The sequence below is a fragment of the Cydia strobilella genome, chromosome 19, assembly GCF_947568885.1.
Source record: "Cydia strobilella chromosome 19, ilCydStro3.1, whole genome shotgun sequence".
In the NCBI taxonomy this organism is placed as follows: Eukaryota; Metazoa; Arthropoda; class Insecta; order Lepidoptera; family Tortricidae; genus Cydia; species Cydia strobilella.
Window position 1 is genome coordinate 6,880,256 of NC_086059.1, and position 26,168 is coordinate 6,906,423.

Below are 26,168 nucleotides of genomic sequence, written 5' to 3' on the forward strand. Positions count from 1 at the left end.
ATCCAAGGTTGCGGGTGTACGGCGTGCGCAACTTACGCGTCGTCGACTCCAGCGTCATCCCCCGCACAGTGTCCGTCCACACAAATGCACCCGCTATCATGATCGGTGAAAAAGCGGCTGATATGATAAAAGAAGACGCAGAACAAATAAACCCTAAGAATATTTTTTAGAGTTTGACTATTTTGATGTACTAAAGTACCTATAAGTCTTTGTATTTATTGTATAAGCTATTGTCAAACATACCTGAATTAAAATATGTTGTGCCTACGTGAATAAGACGAGTCTGATAGCCTTAAGTTTTCGTTTTTATGTTCTCGTGGAACATAAAAACGAAAACTTAAGGCTAATAATTAATTAATTTATAGTGTTGTGTGTTGTGGCTGTTTTTTTAATGTACTAGTCTGAAATTCAATAGTGAAATTAATAAGTAATAAACGTGAAAGTTGTAGTATAACATTAATCTGTTTAATTAAATCTGAAATAAAATATTTGGTTGCAGATGCAAAAAAAGTAGGTGCAATATACACAGAGACATGTAAAGTTAACCAATTTGAGTCCTGTGTAGCTTCGAGATTGTTTTTGCAGAATTTCGGCTCATTAGTACGATACGACGTACGCGCGACCATGACCATGCACAGTAACCTCTAATTATAGCAATACGCCCATACGCGCCTATTGGCTACGAAGGCGCGTATGAACATTATAAGCCCCCAAAGGCAGATGCCAGGGTGTCGCATCGCAAACCGACATACCAACACGGGCCGCTGTCGAGGCCAGCTACTTTTCGATTCGCTATTTGGATTTTTTTAAATATAAAACTTTTAATAAAGAGTTAAGTACTTACTTATTTCAAAATGATTATAAAATTAAAAACCTTCATCCTGTTTTTGTCAGTATTCAGTTCAGTATTTACAGAAGAAGCGTTTGTCGAAACAGAGAACGAACTAAGTGACTATGAAGATTTATTATCGAAAACTTTCAGTGACGAATTACAGGAGGGCTTCGATGTACCAAAGCAAGATAATAATGGCAGAAATGCTAAGTTACTGTGGCCGCATCCGGAAAGCCCCATTATAGATTACGTCAGAAAAACAGTGGCGAAAAATCATGCGCCCAAAAATGCAGAGGACCTCTTCAATTTTCTAAGGGACCAATTTCCGCTTCCAGGAGGTGAGCAATTTATATTTCATTACACATATTTTAACACAAGGTTAAATTCTTTTTAGGAACTGGACGTAGTAAGATTTTTGAGTTGATAAAATAAAAAGTAGTTTAGAAATTCAAGGTAAAATAACTAATTTCAATAGCCAAACGTGGGATGGCCTTACACTTGACTATTACTTTTCACGTGTTTGTATGTATTTGTTAAGATAATATCAAAATCCAAATATTAATTATGAATCGCAAGTTTATTAAGAGTCCTTACTTTTTCTAATATGTATATCATCGTAATTTTCATTAAAAATAGGAAATGCGTATATTGTTAGTAAACAAAGCTTAACCTTTAGAAACCATAATGAAACTTTTGTAAATTAACCTAAAAAACACTAAACAGCGTGTCTGAACTAGATAACCAGAATAATAATAAATAACCGTTCTACTTTAGGCACAACCCTTTCAATCCATTTACATATCTGTCACAGATGTCGTTTATGATAATATTCTGGTTTGCAAGGTCAATGCCATTCGCGAAGCGGTCAAAGAACTTAGCAAAAACTTGGCCTGCCGTTAGAAAAAGTAGTATGTAAGTAGTGATTTTTCATAATAATGGTTCCTAGGAAGGCGGCAATTTTTTATTTAATTTAACAGAAATAGGACATTCTTTTGATTTTACAACTACTTTTACTGACCGGAAAACCCCGCAGAGTATTTGGCACAAAAGCGTGTCCGTGGCCAAAATTTGCAGATTCACTGATTTTTATTCATAGACAGTTATGTTTGGAGCGAATTCATTGCTTGAGAATTCGATTTACTAATTGGCTCTTAAATATTGGTCGCACTTACCGACCCACATTTCTATCATGGAAAACTTTTATTATTTTAGTTTATGGAATGAATAAGGCACCTTTGTAGCTAATTCCAGTTTGACACTGACGTAAACGCTATCGAGAACGTAACTTACTTTCTATGCATCTCGCTCGCACTAATATGCGAGTACGAGTAGTCCTTCGCCTTCAGTTAAGTAGTGAGGTACAGTTAGGTCTTTCTCAGCTCAGACTAACAGGGCATGCGACAAGTCTTTTTTTAATTTCTCGTAGGTATGCCTCCCTGCAGAGCCATACATGCTTTTCAGGAAATTCAAGTTTGGGGCGTCTTGGAATTTGTGACTCGATCATTATTTTTATTATTTCACTCATAACAAACTGGTGTATGTGCAAGGAATCGCAAGAAACTTGCACGCTAGATATACCCATAGATGTCGCGCGTTAATTTGAGTAATCGGCATAATTTGTTTAATTAGCGATTTATTGATTCAATAGTTATTACCCAACACAGAAAAGGACCAACAGCAGACTTAATGCCATAACGCAAGCTGTATCAATCAATCATCAATTTATACGGCTAAATTTGTTACGAGAGAAAGATTTTGATTCGTGAAAAAATTATATTAAAGTTTAAGTAGATAACGATATCAGCTATTTAAAGATCCTTGCATAATGCCAATCCCTGAATGCATTTTACAGGTCTTCAAGCGCCGTTCTCCGAGTACGACTTCGTAATCGTAGGCGCTGGATCCGCTGGGAGCACGCTCGCCGCCAGGCTGACCGAAAATCGGAACACCACTGTGCTGCTTTTGGAGGCTGGCAAGCCGGAGATGATCCTTACAGACATCCCAGCTTTGGCGCCCTATTTCCAGTCTACCGAATACTCCTGGCAGTACTATATGGAACGTGAAGAAGGTGTATGTATGGGTGAGTATCTATAAGTTGTATCACTTCACTTTCGCAGAAGTTTAAATAAATAAATAAATAAAAATCATTTATTTCAGACTAAAAGGTCCATAGTCCATACATGGTTAGTAAACATTACAATCTTATTACTAGTATTAGTACGACATAAACTAGACGGCGAATGCATGCAGTCTCTGACTCTTTGCCAACGGTTGCCGCACAGCCAGCGCAGGCGACGCATCAGTGAAGCGCACCTCTTGCGCATTATCGCCGCAAAGCTGTCAACTTGTGCCTCCGCAAACATACCAGAGGCACTACAAAATCGCGGCAACCCCATCAACACCCGAAACGAGTTACGTGTAGGGTTGGAGCCGGCGTAGCTTTATCGCGTATATATATCTTTACTTGAAAATAGATGTATTGTATAACTAACCTTTATGAACCGATTTTGCATGTACAACCAGCCTTAAAGTTTATAGTTGATGATGGTTCATAATTGTTGTATGCGGGTATTTTTGCACTTTGTAGTTTTTCCTAAGTCACCCGTTGACCACGAACGCTGTAAAGGGTTCGAAATCTCGGGATGTATAGGTATTATAAATTCAATATACGCGATATAATCCGTTTTCATAGTTTTATTTCATGAGTAACTATCGAATATATAAATAAGATCATAGGTCAATCATAAGTCCAATGAAATCGCAACTTTGCCGCGCTCCTCTACCTCGCTAGTGATTTTTTGACAGATTCTCACTTGATGCTCACCATAAAATAATACATGAGACGTGATCGTGACGCGTATTAATACCGACATTGGGGAAAACGTTTTGCAAAAAGTAGGGAAAAAGTACATAATTCGACATTAAATTAAATCAAACTCCGGTTTTGTGAGATAGCTAGCAGTGTTCACAATTACCTTGACACGCTCTTATTCCCTTAACAATAAAGTCGCGTCAAGATCATTTTGAACACCTCGCCCGCTTCGCCACTTCTGCTGCTGACTGTACTACATATTATCACCACTGTGCTAATAGTTTAAGTATTGTTGACACAATCCTCACCATTTTTCGATAGCTTTATGTATAAGGAAGGAACATTTTTTAACGTGTATACCATTTTGAGAAGACAATTGGTTTTAAAATTAAAAATTAGGTTCATTGCTCTAAGAACTATATCCGGTATCAAGTGTAACTCTTCGCAGGCTCGTCCATACTTATAACACACATTTTAACCATGTGGATATTTTTGGCTGCAGTACTAGTGTATATAAAAAGCTTGTAATAGATGTACTTAGAGATAGTAACTAAATGTAATATCTATATATTTTACACATATGAAACGTAACGTTATACATATATGAAACGTAAGTTTATACCTATTTTTTTTATATAACGTAATACTGCATGCACTGCACTGTTAACTGGTAAGCGTTAAGGATTTTTTTTTATCTTCTTCATGAATTTATAATGTATTAATAATACTTATAGTTTATTTTGTCAATGTCTCCCGGAACCTTAAGCTCCAGTGGTATATAAGCTCCGAATAATCAAAATAATTGTATTTATTAAGTGGTGAACGGTGTTGGTCACACATACTGTAAATAGTGTTGAAACTACTATATTTAAGTTTCCCTTGTAGTGACTGTTTGTTTACCTAAATAAATTGAAAAAAAAAACACTAATAAGTGTAATCCTTGGCGTAGAACGGCTCGTACCATAAACTGTATGAAGATCAGTAACTAGATATTCAAGAAAATATGGAGGTATAGTCTTTATTCGGAATAGATAATGATAATTACCCCTAATATAAAGCTGACGTATTGTAATAATTTTTTTAACATTTCGTGTGCTCCGATACATCTGACGGCCAAAGTATTTAACGCGGAGTACTCAGACTCGCAATTTTCGAAGAATCTTCATCCCTAGTTTAAACCAAGTGATTGATCCCCGCGCTAAAAAAAAAACCTTTATACAGTAGATACGATAAGGTACCATGATTTAAAGGTAGATTTAAAAAATCCGTAACCGTATTTGTGTAACTAAATAAGAAACAACACTTTTCCAGGTATGAAGAACGAGAGGTGCTTCTGGCCACGAGGCAAAGCGGTGGGGGGCACGAGCGTCATCAACTACATGATCTACACTCGGGGCCGCCCGCAGGACTGGGATCGCATCGCCGCCGACGGGAATTATGGATGGTAATCAACTATACGAGTACCTATTGGCAATAAAGTGAGCAGTATAAAATTCTATGCCGGAGAGGTGTTCAAAGCCATCTTAGCACAACATTAATGTTTACTTAGGTTATGTTAACCTGCTATTAAAACAGCATTAGAGAGTAAATTTCCTTACCCGCTTAGCGTTTCTGCTGCTGACTACAATACTCCACTCTACTATAGCCCACGAATTAAACACGTTGAACCATGCTAATCCTGATCACGTCTCACTATTCCGTTACGTTTGGATGGTTTCCAAGTAACGACAGTAGTGACAAACGCCTACGAAGTAGATGTCATAAATAATTCAGGCATTCTAAGGCACTAATCGAGAATCTGACGTCGTGTTGTATGTACTCGAAGTAAACAAATTTTGTCAGTCAAATCAATCGGCTTTATTCAGTACCAATAGATATTCGAGTAGACAAGGATTTGACCATTCAGAACATGAGCACAAAAGTTGATATGAAACGTCGGAATTGCAAGGACCAACTTAATTATTATTGGTGATATTTAACATACATACATTTCTATGATTACAGGTCCTATAATGAGGTTCTAGAATATTACAAGAAGTCTGAAAGAGCTAACTTAAAAGGATTTGAAAGGAATCCGTATAGAAGCCAAGAAGGGGAACTACCCGTAGAATTTGTACCCGTAAAGTAAGTAAATTTAAATAGTTTTTCCCGTGCTCTATTACATTTTCCCTCTAAGGTGCCAATATAATTTCTAATACGAATAAACGTTGCAAGTTTGTAAATTTAATAGGCTAGAACTAGATAGAATCTAGATGGGCAAGTAAAGTATCATTACTTTAATTTCAGAACTAAGCTTATCAAAGCATTTTTGGAAGCCGGCAAGATCCTGGGACACCCTACAGTTGACTACAACGCTCCCGACGGTTTCGGTTTTGGGAAAGTGCAAGTAACCATAAACCATGGACACCGGCAAAGTGCTGCCAAAGTTTTTCTACACCCCCACAAGAGAAGGCGGAACCTTCATATCTTGCCCCAAAGCACTGTCACCAAAATATTAATAGATCCCCAAACGAACACTGCGTTTGGAGTGGAATATTCAAGAAACGGATTAACGTACACAGTGCGGGCGCGAAGAGAAGTTATATTGTCTGCGGGACCAATTGCTTCTCCACAGCTCCTGATGTTGTCCGGCGTAGGACCGAAAGAGCATCTAAGTCAAGTTGGAATACCTCTAATAAAAGATTTACCAGTGGGCAAAACGCTATACGATCATATATGCTTTCCGGGTCTCATTTTTGAACTCAACACCACTGGTGTAAGCTTTTCTGAACGGGAAGCTACTCAAATTTCTTCTATTGTGCAATGGTTTCATACCGGCGACAACAGCCTCGCATCTCCTGGAGCAGTTGAAGGCATAGGATATATTAAAACGCCAGTGTCCGACGACCCGGAACTTGTTCCTGATATCGAACTAATCAGTATTGGTGGATCAATCATCGCAGACGGCAGTCCCGGCGGCAGTAAAGCCGTACGGAAAGGCATGAGAATAAAAAGTAAAGTATTTGATGAAGCATTTGGATCATTAGGAACTAAGGATACATGGAGTGCGATCCCGTTGTTGTTGCATCCCAAATCTTATGGGTTTCTCGAGTTAAAAGACAAGAACCCGGGGAGCCATCCGCGCATGAGGGGGAACTATCTCTCAGATGCGTACGGACAAGACGTGGCAGCATTCGTGGCAGCAGTGCGGCACGTGCAGGCGCTGGCGGCTACAGCGCCCTTCCAGCGGTTTGGCGCCAAGCTACACCGCGCGCAGTACCCGGCCTGCCGCGAGCTACCCTTTGATTCTGACGCCTACTGGGAGTGTGCGGTGCGCACGCTCACGGCGACGCTGCACCACCAGATCGCCACGTGCCGCATGGGTCCTGCCAGTGACCCTCGCGCCGTAGTCGACCCAAGGCTGCGAGTATACGGCCTGCGAAACCTACGCGTCGTGGACTCTAGCATCATTTCGCGGACCATCTCTGCGCACATCAACGCGCCAGCTATCATGATTGCCGAAAAAGCTGCTGATATGATAAAGGAAGATTGGGGACGATAAAATCTGAAGTCTACAAACGATACTACTCAACCAAAATGATTTGTTGTCAAAGTAATCGTCGTTCACGGTCAAAAAGCAGATGACTATTAAGTTGTAAGCGCATTTAGGCCCAGGGCTTCGGATCTTACCCATATATGCCTTCGTTACTGCAATAGGAGGTATTGACCATGAAGCCTATAGTAGCACACAAAACAAGACTGTATTAATTTAAGATTGACTAGACAGAGCAGTTTTTTTCTTATTTGGCAAACGTCAAATATGCGCTTAAGACAAAAATATCCTAAACAGACTTCAGTTTTTCCTATGATACAATATCGATGTCGAATTTTTAATCAAATGTTTAGTAAAGACAAGTTAAAGTATTTGTGACTTTGCATGTCTAAAGGGTCTATGCTGCACATGGAGCATAAGGCCCTTTAGGCATGCAAAGTCACTAATACTCGCCACTCGACTAAATTACTAACGTAGTCCGAAGTAGCCTTAAGTAGTTTTGAAAAGAAACTAATGCTTTGACGCACAATTAGCCTTTTTATAAAGAGTTGCAAAACTTGCTACTTATCTAAGGTCGAAGTGCACCCTTTCCTGCCCAGTGCATCAGTGTATACATATACCTGTACGAGATTATTCGATCGATATTCGTAGTCCAGAAGTTTTCGTAAATCAAAGTAATGCCATATAAGTAATTTTAGATAGGTATTTTAAGTTAATGATTTAAGAAATAAGTTAAGACAACCATGAGCATTTTAGTCAATTAAAAATATAAAGATTTATTTTATTTTATTATAAAGCCTGCTCATTAAGCACTTCCAGCAACTTTGAATTAAATGAGTGTCCTCGTTGAGATATGACAATGAACTACGTACGACTTAGTCCTTACACTGCATGACGTTTACCTTGCGACGACGTCAGAAATACCTTTAACTGGTAACCGTGGAAAATCATTCATTATTTGCTTTCACGAATGGACCATCCTTTATTTATGTACCTATTGCAGTTAAAAACAATTTACGCCCTTAACGCAGTTGAAATTATGAACTGCCAATGTCAGTGTCACCCTACCTTTCTTCTGTTTTAAAGATCTGATAATCATATGCGTTAAAATGAATTTCGTTCATGTTCAGTTCATGGCCTTCACTAAATTAAAAAGCTACTTTGTTTCACTCCCTGGAGTGAGGAAAGTCGCATTTTTGTCACTCCAGGGAGTGACGAAAGTAGGCTTGTTCGAGCTGCTGAGGTGAAAAATAACATTTCCTTATGGACTACTAACACAAATTGCATTGCATTATTAAAATTTACACTATAACAAATTTAACATTAGCGTTAATGCCGTTAATATTATCTTACACAAAACAATATCAGAATGGATCTGAAATTCGGTGTATTGAAAAGTGATATTAAGATTTGTAACCAAGATCGACATTCCCTTGTCACCTGTTTCTGGTTCATTGCTCTACTTGAGCCCAATCTGAGTATGTTCAGTAGACGTCAAAGATATGTATACATTTTTCGCCTTATTACAAAGGAGTAAAGTGCAAAAGTATAAACATATCTTTGACGTCGTCTGTCCACCGGTCGCCGCCTTGACACGGTGCAATTGCAATTACATGTTTACGGAAATTTGACTCATAAGGGCTCGTAATACCAGCCTTTTTGCAAGAATATGGTGAGAAGAAAACTTTTCTTGGTGGTGGTGCAAATTTTATAAAAGCGGCGCTTTATTGAATAACAAGAGTATTTTTGTAGTAAAAGTGCATATGGAATAATCAGATATGTGATTTTGCTTTGGATATGTGTACCTTCTATCAGGAAATATTATTTTAATACGTTAAAATGAATAGATTACGAGTATATTGTGTAAAAAAGAGTGGTCTACCTCGTGACTAAGACCAGCAGTTTCAAAAGGAATTGAAATTTAAAACATTAAAAGGACGTAATGTCAATTTTAGACCAATAAATGAGAAATAAACAAGGGTTCATTAATTCTAATTCCATTTAGAACATTTTAAGTCCTACAATGTTACGTTTGCTTGGGACATTAACGTTACTAGGGTCTTTAATAATATCGAAATGCCAGCAAGACATGTTAATACGATCGCAAGGGGTCTTCCAGTTTAAAGATCCCTCGAATTCGACATCCCAAACGAGACCTCGAGGAGCCATGATGGACCTGGCTATGAGGGCTCTTTCACCTGCAAGACGACCGACTGCTACATCTATTGATTTCTTCGGATTTCTAAGAGATGCATATCCGTTGCCTGGCGGTAAGTAAACGTCAATTCGCCTCTTTAAAGATTTTGCTCATACATTTATAACAGGAAAATAAAATCCGTCTAAGCTAACTTTACACCGACTTTGACAAAACAAAGTTTGGGAGTGTCTCGTGTCATTATTTATATTTTCATAGAAATTTGAAGTTTACGATGATATTTCCTCACTTTGTCTTAGAAAATGTCATGCAGAGTAAGCTTGGTCCGATTTTAGCCATTTTGTGAATGCTTTAATTAAAAGACTGGTAGCCACTGTTTTGATATTAAGCAGATAACGAGATAATATTTGTACATGAAATATGAGACAGATATTTTCCTTTAAAACGGTCATGGTCATGAAATGGCATCGTGAAAATCCAGTTGCATACGTTGCGTCATAAAACCGGAGTGACAATAATGCGGTTTACAAAATTACGCACGCTCAATTGGTACCTATTGAGAGTGCGAATTCCCACAACCGTAATTTGCATGCATAAAGTCATTTATTCATAAAGCTAATTTACCCGTAATAATAATGGAACATATTTACATATGCCGTTAACCAATAAACAAAATCAATTTGAAATAAATATAACATCACATTATTCGTAATAATATAAAAATAAGAATTACTCCTTTTTGTGAAAATTTAGGTACTCCTCATAATCATAAAACGGGTGCTCAACAAGCCAGCGTTTGAGGTTTTTCCTATGATACAATATCGATGTCGAATTTTTAATCAAATGTTTAGTAAAGACAAGTTAAAGTATTTGTGACTTTGCATGTCTAAAGGGTCTATGCTGCACATGGAGCATAAGGCCCTTTAGGCATGCAAAGTCACTAATACTCGCCACTCGACTAAATTACTAACGTAGTCCGAAGTAGCCTTAAGTAGTTTTGAAAAGAAACTAATGCTTTGACGCACAATTAGCCTTTTTATAAAGAGTTGCAAAACTTGCTACTTATCTAAGGTCGAAGTGCACCCTTTCCTGCCCAGTGCATCAGTGTATACATATACCTGTACGAGATTATTCGATCGATATTCGTAGTCCAGAAGTTTTCGTAAATCAAAGTAATGCCATATAAGTAATTTTAGATAGGTATTTTAAGTTAATGATTTAAGAAATAAGTTAAGACAACCATGAGCATTTTAGTCAATTAAAAATATAAAGATTTATTTTATTTTATTATAAAGCCTGCTCATTAAGCACTTCCAGCAACTTTGAATTAAATGAGTGTCCTCGTTGAGATATGACAATGAACTACGTACGACTTAGTCCTTACACTGCATGACGTTTACCTTGCGACGACGTCAGAAATACCTTTAACTGGTAACCGTGGAAAATCATTCATTATTTGCTTTCACAAATGGACCATCCTTTATTTATGTACCTATTGCAGTTAAATTGCAAATAAATATAACATCACATTATTCGTAATAATATAAAAATAAGAATTACTCCTTTTTGTGAAAATTTAGGTACTCCTCATAATCATAAAACGGGTGCTCAACAAGCCAGCGTTTGAGGCAAAATTTAAAACTGCCCAAACTTTTGGCGCTGGGCTGGCATAACACCGTAAACGTTGTATACATAAAGTAATTCAGATGAACATGCAATGGATTAAGATCGACTAACTCTCGTCTCGTTATACTTAATCGTCTCAAGAAAACAGATCTCAAAATTATTACATTCGACAAAAATTCACTATGTTTAAAGTAATATCGCGCGTGTAATATCTCCGGTGTTGCAGGCGTCTATAGGCTACGGTAACTGCTTACCATCAGGCGGGCCGTATGCTTGATTGCCACCGACGTGGTATAAAAAGTAAAATAATTTGTCGAAATACAGATTTAAATAATCAAGAGTCAAGAGTCAAAATATTCTTTATTCAAATAGGCCTAGTAACAAGCACTTTTAAATTTTCAAGTTTTACAAATATTACCTTAATCTGAGTAGTAGGCAGAATAGTTAAAGGCATCAGTTCCCAAACTATGGGTCGCGACCCATTGGTGGGTCGCGAGAGAATTTTGAGTGGGCCTTGAATTGAAACTGCTATCTGAGCGTACCAATAATATTTCCTGCCTCATTTTTAAGACGGCCATGCAAGACGTGGTCACGAAGTTGGCAGTTTTTATTAGGTGGGTCGGAGCCCAGTCAACTTTGGGAACCACTGGTTCAAGGGCCGGTGAGAGTAATATAGTTAAAACAAGCCAAGGGTGTTTTAGATATTGAAAATCTTACACTAATTACTTCAGGTCAAACGGACGCGTGGGCAGAGTACGATTACGTGGTAGTAGGCGCGGGCTCGGCAGGTAGCGCTGTAGCCTCACGATTGACGGAGCAACGTGACGTCACAGTGCTGGTGCTGGAGGCAGGCAGAGCTGAGAACATCCTCACCGACGTGCCAGCGCTCGCGCCGTACTTCCAACGCACGGAGTACGCGTGGCAGTACAGGACGGAGCCGCAGCCGGGCGTGTGTTTAGGTAAGTCTCTAGTTTAAAGGTTTAAAGCAACAACAACGTGAACTACTTATAATAAGAGAGAGTAAGAGGCAGCAATAACCAGCATCGCGAGGATATGGTATCTACTCGTAGCTGGACGCCTCGACTGTCCTATATTAAGTTATTGGCTAAGCATTGTAACGGGGAGTGCAAAATAATAAAGTAGTTACGTTTTAATTTTATAGTAGTTATGTTACAACTTGACTTAAGGGGTCCACTGACTATCAGTCCGCCGGACGATATCGGCCTGTCAGTTACAAAGTAGAACAAAAATTTGACAGTTCCGAACAACTGACAGGCCGATATCGTCCGGCGGACTGATAGTCAGTGGGCCCCTTAACTAGATAGGTACCTATGGATTAGTCTAAAAAAATATTTTTTAATTTCTACAATTTTCGCGCGTTCGCACTTTAAAGGAAAAGATGATGGGGCAAGCCAAGGCAACATATTCTACTTAGTGGCCAGGATTGTTTGAATTTCCATATTCCTGTTACTACAGCATTATTAAAATGTTCCCCAGGTATGGAAGGCCGCCGTTGCCTTTGGCCCCGGGGCCGCGCCGTTGGCGGTACCAGCGTGATCAATTACATGCTCTACACAAGAGGGCGACCCGAGGACTGGGACAGGATAGCTCGGGACGGGAATTATGGCTGGTTCGTATTGGTGGTTACATGTTCGTTTTCCAAACCAGAGTCTTGCAGCCATAAACAATATCAGTCAGGAAATATTATAAAAATTCATTGTTTTTTAGGTCATACAAGGACGTGCTGCCATATTACATGAAACTAGAAAAGTCAAACCTCATGGAAAACAATGAAAATCCCTATAAAGGTCACAGTGGAAAAGTTTCTATTGAAAATCCACCGTTGAGGTACGTATTTGCACACATGGCCGAATTGGCCGAAAAATTCGTATTGATTTTCTTAACATGGAAATAAAAGTGATGAATTCATGTTTTGAATAAATACCGAGACACAGTAAATATTTAAATCTTATCGCAACGAGATAACTTCTAAGGTTACTAAATTGTTCTGCGTTTCGTACAACAGCCTAATGTGCTGTGACTATTTATAAGACTACTGTATATTTATTTTCTAATTTTAGGACCCGTTTAATACAAGCTTTTTTGGCTGCTGGGAGACTTCTGGGCGATAAAACAGTCGACTACAACGACCCTGACAAAGTGGGCCTGGGCTACGCTCAGACCACAACTTCCAAGGGTCATCGCCACAGTGCTGCTAAAGCGTACTTACATCCCCACAAAAACCGGAAAAACCTGCACATTTTGCCAGAAACAAGAGCTACAAAAGTGGTTATCGATAAAGCTACCAAAACCGCAACCGGTGTAGAATATGTACGAAATGGCATGAGATACACAGTAAAAGCAAGGAGGGAAGTTATTTTATCAGCAGGGCCTATAGAATCGCCTAAACTTCTCATGTTGTCAGGAATCGGCCCAGAGAACCACTTGAAAAAATTTAACATAACTGTACTTCAAAATTTAAGTGTTGGCAGGACTTTGTATGATCACATTTCATTTGACGGGATAGTGTTTACAATGAATACGTCGAACATCAGTTTAATAGAATCTAGAGAGGCTAATCTACCAAATATAATAAGATGGCTTAATTACGGTGATGGTCCCCTTGCTTCTCCTGGTGGAGTGGAAGGACTTGGCTATATTAAAACTGACGTACCGCATGAGGGTGACGTTTATGTAGACCTCGAGTTGCTATCCATCGGAGGTTCAATCGGTTCCGACGGAGGTGGAGCCATCCGGCAAGGAATGAGGATAAGAGACGATGTATTCAACCCAGCCTATAGGCCCATCGTCAATCGAGAAACCTGGAGCGCCTTTCCGATGCTCTTATATCCAAAATCCAGAGGCTACTTAGAATTAAGGGATAAGAATCCGTTAAGCCCACCGACAATTGTAAATAATTACCTAACACATTCGAGAGACGTAGCGACAATGCTAGCCGGAATACGATATGTAATTAAAATAGGTAACTTGCCGCCGTTTAAAAAGTATGGATCAACATTATTCCAGCCGGATTTTCCGGAATGTAGAAATCGAACATTTAATACAGATGACTTCTGGGAATGTGCGCTTCGACAGCTCACGCAGACGGAGCACCACCAAATAGCAACGTGCAAAATGGGTCCAGTCTCCGACCCAGACGCCGTAGTAGACAATGAACTAAAGGTGTATGGAATAGAAAAACTACGGGTCATCGACAGCAGTATAATTCCTAGACATATAGCTGCACACACTAATGGACCGGCCATGATGATCGGCGAAAAAGGCGCGGATTTACTTAAACAAGCTTTGAAATGGAAAACTGAGAATTATCAACAAAGTGTGTCACAGAATAAGGATAATGAGTTCTTTATATATGAACAGCAGCTAGTGTAATATTTTATTCAGATACTGTAAAATTATTAGAACACTAAAGTTGCTAGATGTGTTTTATTTAGTAGTACCGCAAATTCAGGTAAATTTAGTCCACAACTTACAACTATGGTCCAAATTCTAGTTCCAGTAAAATATGTACATATGAATATTTTTCAAATTATGTTGACTATCTTATACAGAAAAAGCATAAGTACATATATCTAAGCTCAAAAATGATTGAAACGAGTACAAATCAAAAAGGCTCGTTAAAAATTAACGTTAAAAACTGGACCATAGTTGTATAATAGGACTATAGTTACCGGAGTTTACGCCTACGGTATCCCAAAATATCACAAAACTTAATCTGGCAAAAAATACACCAAACCTAATTGAATGATCAATCTTAATATCACAAACCTTGAACTTGGTATGGCCAAGTTAAGATTATCTAATACAGGTGGATTCATAAAAGTGGCACATGAATTGTGCTAATCTGTTAATGTTTACTTAAATATTTGGAGCCAGATAAATCAATCTATGTATTAACGTCGAAGTCACTGTAAGAACTATGTTATTGAAATAAAACTAACTGTACCGTTTCCCTTCATTCTCATTGTATTTTAAACATATTTTTGTACCTAAATTATCAATAGAGAAGTATGAGAATTATATGCAATATGAGGGAGACCGAGCTTTGCTCGGAAAACAGAAAAGTCAAAAATTGGCGTATGACTCGTATGAGTGGCTCGACGGTGAAATTCAGATTTGCCGAATAACTAACACATAGTTATAAATGTCCACACATAGATGATAACATTATTACAAAAACCGGACAAGTGCGAATCGAACTCGCAAACTAGGGTTTCGTACTTTTTGGTATTTGTTGTTATAGCGGCAACAAAAAAAACCTCATCGGAAAATTTCAACCGTGTAGCTATCACGGTTCATGAGATATAGCCTGGTGACAGACGGACAGACATACAGACAGACAGAAAGACGAACAGACGGACAGACAGACGGACAGTGGATTCTTAGTAATAGAACCCTAAAAACCTGCAGTTCTGTACCGATATATAAATTCCGCTATATGTCCAAACGCCACAAGTGAGGGCATTGAACGGCAAAAAGATTCGCGTCGCTGTACCATTAGGTTTCTGAAGCCCTTTATCAATGAGTGGATTAAAAAAACAGGTTGCATAGTTTTCAAACGAAGGACTCCAAAAGAGTCAATGAAACTTCTTTTGAAAAATACATTAAACTTTCTCAATTTTACTGCTACAAGTACTATCATTTTTTATGTATTTTTATACCAACAATATATAGTCTAAAACTATCTAACAGATCTAGACAAATGGATCTTAAATAGTTTAGAGGATTATATCAATTAAGATATTTCTAGATGATACTACTCGTATTTACGTATCAAAACAATCCGATGCTCGTGTAACAAAAAAAAACTACAACCAAAGTCATAGGTGTGAGTGACAATAACCATGAGTATAGGTTCCTTGGAAGGAAGCGACGCAATCGGAACTCATTGTTCATTAAAAATCTATTGCTTCTTAAAAAGAGTTATTTATACAACAATCTCGCCTAACACAATTAATATGCATACGCAAAAAGTAGCACATCAAAGGCGGTGAGGAAGCGTAACCAGAATCCCTCGGACAACGACATGCCACAACCGTACATCTATTAAAAAATCAGTCGCAGGTTAGAACCCACGGCAGAAGCATGGCTGCCTTGAAACATAACATTTTATTATACGCACTTCTTATCACATCGACTAATAGTGACAATATTGAAGTGACTTTAAATCAAGATTACGCAGTTCCAAAACCTTGTGATGAACCGTATTGCTATACTAGAGAAAAGAGGGTGGCAGATTATCCTGAAAGGATCAGGAGTAGGGTAGTGGAAGCGATGATGAATATCAGTATGTTTCCCCTCAATCCAGCAGAACCAGACATTTTTGGTATTTTAAGGGACCAGTACGAACTTCCAAAAGGTATGCAATTTTTTCTACGAATTTATTTAGTCGTAAATATAACTTCGAATAAATTATATGAGTGTTTTTTTTATTTAGATCGATAATGGCCCACCAAAACCTGTGAGTGAGGGTGTCATAGTATACACACTTCTGCGTTAGTTTTTCAATGAGTCAATGACTCCAAATTAAAAATAAAGCAACAACTTTACCTGTAACGCTAAGGTGCCTTTGGGTAAATCCTACCTAAGAATTTATTTTTTTATTTACTTATTTATTAATAAAAGAGAAGCTACATTAATTATTCTTACATATCTGCCAAACTGAACAAATCTACCCTCCACCATTATAAATCTAGTTATTTCTTACTTAATTTATAGCTGTGTGAGTGCGATTTCTTACAAGTAGTTGTTATTTTTATATTGACCCTTAATTATGTGATTCCATTGTACTTCAGGACAACGGAAGCGGGCCATCTTGCATCGGTATTTCCATACAAGGCGACCCGCCTCCACTGCCCCTGATTGTATTTATATTAGCGTTATACCTACATAGTTATAAGTTTTATTTACGGTAACACGTGCAAAGGTATTAACCTAAGGAAGTGGGCAAAATACACACAACCTTTGATACGTCTTGGCAGGATCTTAACTGATCTGGTACTTTATATGGGTACTAAATATTTTCGAGTACGTTTTCCATAGTAATAACATACTTTCGGTACATTTAACTTATAAAGGTTTATTTCTTTGATAACGCTTCTTGTTTGGATTTTATGGTCTTACGGTTTTTAGGGTTCCGTACCCGTAGGGTAAAAACGGGACCCTATTACTAAGACTCCGCTGTCCGTCTGTCTGTCTGTCACCAGGCTGTATCTCATGAACCGTGATAGCTAGACAGTTGAAATTTTCACAGATGATGTATTTCTGTTGCTGCTATAACAACAAATACTAAAAAGTACGGAACCCTCGGCCCGCGAGTCCGACTCGCACTTGGCCGGTTTTTTATAATCATTACGTTATTTACATTAGATGATTTCATATACTGCTTCCATCGCGTTGATTTAAATTAGAGATGCCACGAATATTCGGCAACTATTCGGTATTCGGCATATTCGGCCAATTTGGCCGAATATTCGGTATTCGACCGAATTTTGCCTACTATTCGGCCGAATACCGAATATCTGTTGCAACTACCTAAAAAGAAAAATTACATAAAAGTAACCGCAAACCACTATATTTAATTTTAACATATTTTCTTGGAAAGTTGTACAAAGTACAAAGACCCTGTTTTGAGCATTTGTTGATTACAAATAATTATAATTTTATCATGGGTCTGATTTGATTGACTTAGCAAACGTTGTGCTTTGTTGGCGAACAGTTTTCATAATTAACGTGACTCAAAATGTTCGCATGTTATGCCGAATATTCGGTATTCGGTCTAAAGTATCGTGTAGAGGAGCCATAACCATCGCATGGCAATCTCGCTGGTCCAGCGCTGGGCCATCGTGTAGAGGATTTCAGGAACCCATTTCATACTTGCAAACTTCAAAGCGAGTAAAGGACAACTGAAAATAACATCTATTCTTGTCACATCGCACAAGAAATTTGTCAAAATAATCCGTGATTCGATAATTACAGGATTTAAAGGGCCACTAGCAGAGTACGACTTCATCATCATAGGCGCCGGCTCCGCAGGCAGCGTGCTTGCATCTCGGCTGAGCGAGGGGCGTCGAGCTTCCGTGCTGGTTATAGAAGCCGGGAGAGGCGAGAGCCTGATGACGGACACGCCTATACTTGCGCCGCTGTTCCAGCAGACTGACTACGTGTGGCCGTATTTAATGGAGCATCAGCCTGGAGTTTGTATGGGTAGGTATAAACTGATCTTGTAATTTAGCTTATCCAGTGATGGTCTGATGACGGACGTGCCTCCAGCAAAGCGATATTCTGTTTTCCTCTCTACAAACGAGAGGTTACTTGGTGTACTTGGTTGACGGTGGCGCGGCTGGCGGTTATTGGACACATTAATTACGAATTTATCTAACCGTTGACATGTGACAAATAGTATCAAAGTTTTGTCCCATGACAGTTTTTAAGTTTTCTCACGCCATACCTTATTGTGGCTTATAGCGGTCGTAGATATTCAATTTAATTATTTGGGCGCATTCGGTAACACTGCTTCGAGCAGTAGTTATAAATAGGCAAGGCCTAGTGTGGGAGAAAGGGAACGCAACGAAAATTCTGTACGTAGTACCATAGAGTAACTTATACTAGAGCGGTACTGTCATAGTAAATTTTGTAACCCCAGTAAATTCACTGCCATCTGTCGACACACTTTAAAACTAAAAATGAAGATTTATAAAAATACGATAGAATGTATTTAAATATAGATAAATAATTTTTTTTATTTGCATTAATTATTTTTATGATTTTGACCCATGTTCTTTCACTGATATGCGTTAAAATTGTTAAATAACAAACGAAACCGTCAACGCCATCTATACGACTGTAGGCCAAAACTAGTAGCGCCCTCTGAACGAGAATCAAATTTTCTTGATTTTCGAGGCACGTTTTTTCCTTAGACTGTATCCATCTATTACGGAGTTATATCTATCTTTGGTAGTACATATTATCTGTTCTACTCATATATTTCCACATTCTCAATATTCGTTCCTACTAGAATTAATAAGAACGACTTAAAAAATACCGTAATAGGTTCCGGGCACAGTAGCGACTGTGTTCACTGCTAAGTAAGGTGGGTAATTTTTACTTTATTTTATTTTATTAGGGAGCACAGTTTAAAAAAGGTTTCCGAGATCCCCGAAATATGTAAATATATACATATAGGTATACATGAATTGCTCGTTTAAAGGTATAAGAATATAATACAATATCTAAATTCTTCACCCATTGGGCAGCGTTTGCATCAGGTGAGTGAAGGTCTCGGGCCTCCGACCAATTTCCGTAACGGGCAATACAATGTAATATTTTTTTTCGATACGAAGGCGTACTATTGGTGGGCCTATTTTTTCTTGAATACCACACTAATATCACTGGAGGCGGTAGCGGTAGTGTTGTCGCTAGACAAGAATCGCAAGTTGAAGGCCAACGTGATATTGCATGAAGCAGGTTTTATATGATAATTAAATCAAGATGTAGACATCACATAGGCAATTTATTGAAGGTCAATTGGCAGTGTCAGAGAACTTTGATATGACGTCACCGCCAACGTAATAATCGGCCTTGTAAGTTATTCCAATTGCTTTGGAGCGCAGACAAGGCGCGCGCTGAGACGAAACAGCATACTCTTACCTAATCCTGACCTAACTGTAGAATGAAATTATTCTGGTTCGCCGAGTGTTCGACTCGTCATCCCTCGAGTACTATTACGAGTATGTACTTATTCTGTGGTAGCGGCAGGGGGGCGAAACTGATCCTTTCGGGCATTCTCGACTCAGCATTGTTCCGACTCTCCGAGCAATTCACACAACTGGCACATCTTCTCTTTGCGTGTACGACCACAGATAAGATAATGACCTGAATTTTGACAACCCTAAATAGCCGAAAGGGATAGTACCATACATAAGAAAGGGACGGCATGATTCGTCCCTGAATCGCTGTCAAACATCGGTTTTGTAGAAAGTTTCTTTACTGTATGGTAGTACTTAGTCTGTGGTAGCGTAGCGGTTTGAATTTGAATAACATAGGTATATCCCTATATATATAAAAATAAAAATAATAAAATCTTTATTTCGAACCATTAAAGTCCATAGAATATTGTATATATCCCTGTAATATTTTTTTTCATAGTTGAATCAATGTCTTTTATTAGGGTTCCGTACCCAAAGGGTAAAAACGGGACCCTATTACTAAGACTCCGCTGTCCGTCTGTCTGTCTGTCACCAAGTTGTATCTCATGAACCGTGATAGCTAGACAGTTGAAATTTTCACAGATGATGTATTTCTGTTGCCGCTATAACAACAAATACTAAAAAGAATAATATAAATATTTAAGTGGGGCTCCCATACAACAAACGTGATTTTTTTGCTGTTTTTTTCCGTAATGGTACGGAACTCTTCGTGCGCGAGTCCGACTCGCACTTGGCCGGTTTTTTTTTGTATACATTATAGAAATATTTTTTTTGGTATTATACTTATAATGGGGAGCCAGCCAAAGAAACATTCCACAATCGATCAGTCTTTGTTTAACCACAATATTTAATAACGGATATAATTATGTATAATGGGATTAGCGCTTATCACTATTAGTTTTCTTTTTTGCTATTATTATAGCACTGTAGAAGGAAGCTACGTAGGTATACAACAAATGCCGCCGTAGGTACAATATAGGTACATAAATGAAGCTACTCAACAAAATTTTAATTTTAGAATTCTTATCTCTACGTCCCTCCATATGTTGCGCTAGCTTCGTCGCGGGGCCGATTTTTTATAACCCTATTCGACTTGACTGAATCGAAAAACATTAGTAGGTACATTGTGCAACATAGGGCGTAAGGCGTAAGTTAAATATTGCAAACGAGAGTAATCGTTAAATCGCGACGGCTTTGCCGGAGCGATTTATAGACTCGAGTTTGCAATATTATTACGCCCCGAGTTACACACAATGTTTTTCATCACACTTGCGACACATAAATGAAGTATAAAGACAAAAGCCTGTTAAATACTAGAAACTTCATAACTCCCTAGGGAAAACGCTTTTTCTATAGTTTCCACTAAGCCTGCGTGCAATTCCACATTTCCTGAGCGAGTGTGATGAAAAATATTTAACTATTTACTCTCACGATTCTAGGATTCGTCGGAGGCAGGTGCTTCTGGCCGCGAGGAAAAGCAGTTGGCGGTACGAGCGTCGTCAACTACATGATCTACACCAGGGGCCTCAAGGCGGATTGGGATAGGATCGCGGCTGACGGCAACTATGGCTGGTATGGTTCACAGTTCACACTAAATCAGACTCCGGATCCGGATATTGTTTTTGTGTGAAATTCACGACAATTTCGAACAATCCATACTTCCATACTAATATTATAAATGCGAAAGTCTGTCTGTCTGTCTTTCTGTCTGTGTGTTCCCTCTTTACGCTTAAACCGCTGAACCGATTTAGATGAAATTTGGCATAGAGATAGGTTGAGTCCCTGAGAAGGACATAGGATACTTTTTATCCCGAAAATCATTGCTTAAGGAAGTAAAAAGCGGGGTGGAATTGAGATAATTAACGAAGTGCCTGCTAATTTGTGTGCATAATATGCTCAAATTTAGATTGCTATGAAATTTTTTCCAGGCGCTATTCTTACTCTAGCTGCGGTTACTAAGTCCACGCAGACGAAGTCGCGGGCAAAAGCTAGTTGCTAATATAGTAAATAAAAGCAGTATAGGCGGTACCAGCGTCGTCTATAAAAACAATCGGACAATGCGAAGAATCGCCCTCTACTACTATTTTTATGGCATATATATTTTTAGACATTTACAATCTATTAACTAGCACTCGATTGTAACTCTCGAGGGGATAGAAAAACTATCTGACATGGAACCCAATAATTGACTTATTTATTTAAAGGTCAGTCAAATAGGTAAGTTCATCTGATATACACCTACTGGCAAAGAAACCACACCTCAACTTTAGTTCAAGTAATCCATACGGCTCTCTATTTCTAGCTCCTCTTCCAAAGACGAACGCTTTTAATTCACTGCTCATAAATAGCATCTTATTTCAGTCACGTGTACACAATCTCAATTGGGCGAATTTAGCAGTTGGCGCAGACATCTGGGCGCGTAGCCAACGTGCCAATCGTTAACGCTCCGTAGCGTATCGTAGTCATCTCTATCACTCTTCCACATTAGTGTGACAGTGACAGTTGCTTTTCGTTCGCTACGGAGCGTTAACGATTGCATTGGCTACGCACCCTTTTCTGCCGGGATGTGTTCGTAATATTCTTCCTTCATCTAAAACCACCCGAACGTTGAAGAAATACCTGGGCCCGATTGAGAAAATCAATCTGATATTGGAACGAGATGTAAAAAATGCTCCGAATAGTGAAACAGCGTCCATTTTAACATTGTTTGGACTTTACTAATCTTAACCCCATTTTGTGATCCGCTAGCACAGCATCACATTAACTAACCACTGGCAAACCTTATCTCACTACAGTAAGGCAGCCTATTATTATTAGTATAAGGCTCACCAATGGCCAGTTAACTCGATCGATGATAATACAGATATTGGAGCGGCCAAGGTGAATAAAGCCTCTATTATCAAGACGTTAAAGTGCATATTCAGATATTTTTGAGCACCTTGGCCGCTTCGATATATGATGGCGAGTTGGCGCCTACGACAATCATGCAAAATAAATCATCGTAGCTTATGTTTATTTACAGGAATATGAAGTTTTATGTCTCCTCTACACGATGGGTCATCATACTGGCCCACTAATATGGGCCAGCGTGTAGAGAGAGTAGTGGTGTCGGAAGGCTTATGGCGCAGCGGGATGGCGATGGGATGGCCACGGTGTCGGTTTTTCGTTCGCACATCAAAGGTAGTGGGCCAGCGATGGTGCACGTGGCCCATTCCATAGTGCGTGCTCTGAACCATCGCATGACCATCTCGCTGGGCCATCGTGTAGATGAGCCATTATGTTTAAGGGGATCCCATGCCCCAATGACCTTCGATTTGAATCCCTTAGTTTTCTAATGTTTTTTGTAGCTTATCATATTAACAACAACGGATTTTAGCAATGTAGTATCCCATATTTACTTCAAAGTTCATTGTTTTCGAAATATTTGGCATCAAAGTTGAACAATTTTAGGCCAAAAAACTGGTTTTCTGGCCATAATTTTTGTGTTAGTTAGTTTCACAGCAATCGAGATACGAAAAAAGTGTTTTTTTAGACAATGTTTAAAACAATCATAAATAATTAAGTATTCATTTTTTTCACAATCCGGTAGACAAAAATGGAGATAAAAGATTGAAGAACCGATAGCCGCTTGTCTTATAATTCTATATGTAGTGCAAAAGTAGAAGATACGATTCAAAACTTGTGAAAAATCGATGAAAACCTCAGGTAGCCCCTTAACTTGTTGCTTGATGTAGATAAGCTATTTATGAGTGTCTGATAGATGACGCATCTACGAAACATGTGGACTTGTGAAATACATACGGGCATTGTTTTCGACTAAGTTTTCTACCCATCGTTATCCAGTATCGGTGGTGGTATTCTATGTAGGTCATTACGTTACTATCATTCATATGTTTGATGTATAGCCTTTGTTTTGGAAAAGGCCATTACCTTATATTTATAAGAGAAGTATTTCTGTAGGAAGAAAAAGAAGTATAACAATGGCAAAGCGAGATTCAAGGTGCATATGCTCTCTTCCTTTAACTAAATGTATAAATACGAACCAAATGAACACTGCGGTAAGGTTTATTATTATGATGATCCAGATTCATTATTATTTAAAAGACCAATTTTAATACCTGTTCTGGCGAAGCGATAATGTCACTCATTAAATAAATAATGTTGTCTAAGGAGATGCACAATTTTCAGGTCATATGAGGATGTTTTGCCATACTTCATGAAGTCAGAACGAGCAAACTTAAAGGGGCTGAAGGATTCGCCGTGGCATGGGAAGAATGGCGAGTTATCGGTAGAGGACATACCATTTAGGTACGTGTACCTGTATACTACGTAAATACCGTTTAAATATACGGTAACAAAACATAAAACTTATCTGTTTAAATCGTAAAAGTTATCGCTGCAGTTGTTATCGCACTTAGGTTTACTTTGACAGCTTCCAAAAACGATAAAAAGCAGACAATGCAGTTTTCAGTCACGACTAAAACGCCTAAAACTGCATTGTCCGATTCATTTTCAATTACGATTATAGTTTACAATTTAAGGGTACTAAGGGACAGTTCATCAAAAAATAAGGTGCATTCACTTCCATAATAATTAAAAGTTTTTAGAATCTATAGTTCTACATCCCAGTCGTACAATCAAGGAGAAAGATACTGTATATTTGTAATGTACCTACTATTAAACTTCAACAGCTATCAGACGAAATGTGTATAACAGACGAATTTTACAAGCTTTTATTTAACTTTCCCTGTTAGTATGTAGGTATGTATATATATAAGTTAGTGTGGGTCAAATTTTGGAAGCTAACGACCCACTTCACGATTGAGCTGAAATTTTGCATACATATGTAAATCGAATGACAATGCAATATTATGATGACATGGAGCTGATCTGATGATAGAGACAGCTTAGGAGGTGGCCATAGGAACTCTGTGATAAAACAACGCAAACTAATTGTGTGTTGGGGTTGTAAGAGTTGTCTCGATTAGTATTAGTTTCCTGTGGAAAGAAATGTACAGTCAGCGCTAAAAGCTCTGTACGAAAAATTTAATTTTTGCCAAAAAGTTATTTCTTTTGGGCGGTATTGTTGTTCCCCAAGGCACGATAATATAAACTACTTCAGAATAATCCTACGTTTATTTTCCAGGTCAAAATTGTCTAAAGCATTTTTGGACGCTGCCAAATTGTTGGGCAATCGACGAACAGATTGCAATAGTCCTGACGGATTCGGATTCAGCTATATCCAGGCAACGATATCCCGTGGACACCGGCACAGCAGCGCCAAGGCCTTCCTGCATGACCACAAAAAAAGAAAAAACCTGCACATCCTAATTAGCAGTCGAGTCACCAAAGTATTAATAGATCCCACTACAAAAACTGCAATCGGCGTTCGGTTCGTTCGCAATGGCCAAATCTATGAAATACGCGCTAATAAGGAAGTCATCTTATCAGCCGGACCGATCGAGTCACCACATCTACTCATGCTTTCCGGCATCGGACCCAGGCCCAACCTGGAATCAGTAGGAATACCCGTCATACAAAATCTTCCAGTAGGACAAACTTTATACGATCACATTTCCTTCCCAGCGCTAGCTTTTAAGCTGAATTCTACTAGACTGACTTTAGTAGAAAGAAAAATATCCACATTAGAAAATACGTTTCAATATATGCAATACGGAGACGGTCCTTTTTCCTCTTTAGCTGGAGTGGAAACCCTTGGATATATAAGAACCAATGTTTCTGATGGACCTGCTGACATTCCAGATATTGAACTGATCGGTTCCTGTGCCTCTTTAGCGTCTGACGAGGGCAACGTGGTGGCCAAAGGTATTCGCTTAGCAGATTGGTTATACAATTCAGTTTACAAACAAATTGAAGACGTCGAGAGCTTCACTATGGTATTAATGCTTCTGCATCCTAAATCTAAAGGCAATATTCTATTACGGTCAAGGAATCCTTTCCATGATGCGAAACTGTATGGTAATTACTTGACGCATCAGCAAGACGTAGATACGATGGTGGCTGCGATAAGATATATTCAGAAGATGGTCGACACACCGTTTTTCCAGAAATATGGTGCAACGTTGCACAGTAAGAAATTTCCGAATTGTAGACAACATGAATTTAACAGTAATAGTTACTGGGAGTGTGCGGTGAGGACGGTGACTGCTACTCTTCATCATCAGATTTCTACGTGTCGGATGGGGCCATCTTCGGATCCTGAGGCAGTGGTGGACCCAGAGCTGAAAGTGTTCGGCGTGGGCAGGTTGCGCGTGGTGGACAGCAGCGTTATCCCGAGGACTATTGCGGCCCACACAAATGCTCCCGCCATTATGATTGGTGAAAAGGCGGCAGATATGATCAAAAATACGTGGAGATTAAATTAATAGGCCACTGACGACGTTTTATTTGACTTGATTGTTTCAAAGACGTTATATGTCTACCTGCTAGGATCACTAATAGGTATATAACGTCTTCGATAA

At 38.7% G+C, this 26,168-nt stretch overlaps 4 protein-coding genes across 7 annotated transcripts in view; 3 read left to right on the forward strand and 1 right to left on the reverse strand.

Annotated features, from left to right (window-relative positions):
* Positions 1 to 26,168, reverse strand: part of LOC134750242 (flotillin-2) — a 470,025-nt gene that overhangs the window by 440,384 nt on the left and 3,473 nt on the right. The window lies entirely within an intron of this gene.
* LOC134750415 (glucose dehydrogenase [FAD, quinone]-like) lies at positions 844 to 7,244 on the forward strand. The gene is made up of 5 exons (XM_063685587.1): positions 844 to 1,170; positions 2,685 to 2,912; positions 4,956 to 5,088; positions 5,649 to 5,768; positions 5,931 to 7,244. Exons 1-5 carry the CDS (start codon positions 855 to 857, stop codon positions 7,183 to 7,185), a joined length of 2,052 nt encoding a protein of 683 aa, XP_063541657.1. The 5' UTR covers positions 844 to 854; the 3' UTR covers positions 7,186 to 7,244.
* On the forward strand, positions 9,178 to 14,364 carry LOC134750237 (glucose dehydrogenase [FAD, quinone]-like). The gene is made up of 5 exons (XM_063685385.1): positions 9,178 to 9,446; positions 11,689 to 11,916; positions 12,455 to 12,587; positions 12,686 to 12,805; positions 13,039 to 14,364. The coding sequence occupies exons 1-5, from the start codon at positions 9,200 to 9,202 to the stop codon at positions 14,348 to 14,350; spliced, it is 2,040 nt and encodes a 679-aa protein (XP_063541455.1). The 5' UTR covers positions 9,178 to 9,199; the 3' UTR covers positions 14,351 to 14,364.
* On the forward strand, positions 16,032 to 26,083 carry LOC134749896 (glucose dehydrogenase [FAD, quinone]-like). Its single transcript, XM_063684898.1, has 5 exons — positions 16,032 to 16,337; positions 17,957 to 18,184; positions 21,126 to 21,258; positions 23,875 to 23,994; positions 24,833 to 26,083. The coding sequence occupies exons 1-5, from the start codon at positions 16,064 to 16,066 to the stop codon at positions 26,070 to 26,072; spliced, it is 1,995 nt and encodes a 664-aa protein (XP_063540968.1). The 5' UTR covers positions 16,032 to 16,063; the 3' UTR covers positions 26,073 to 26,083.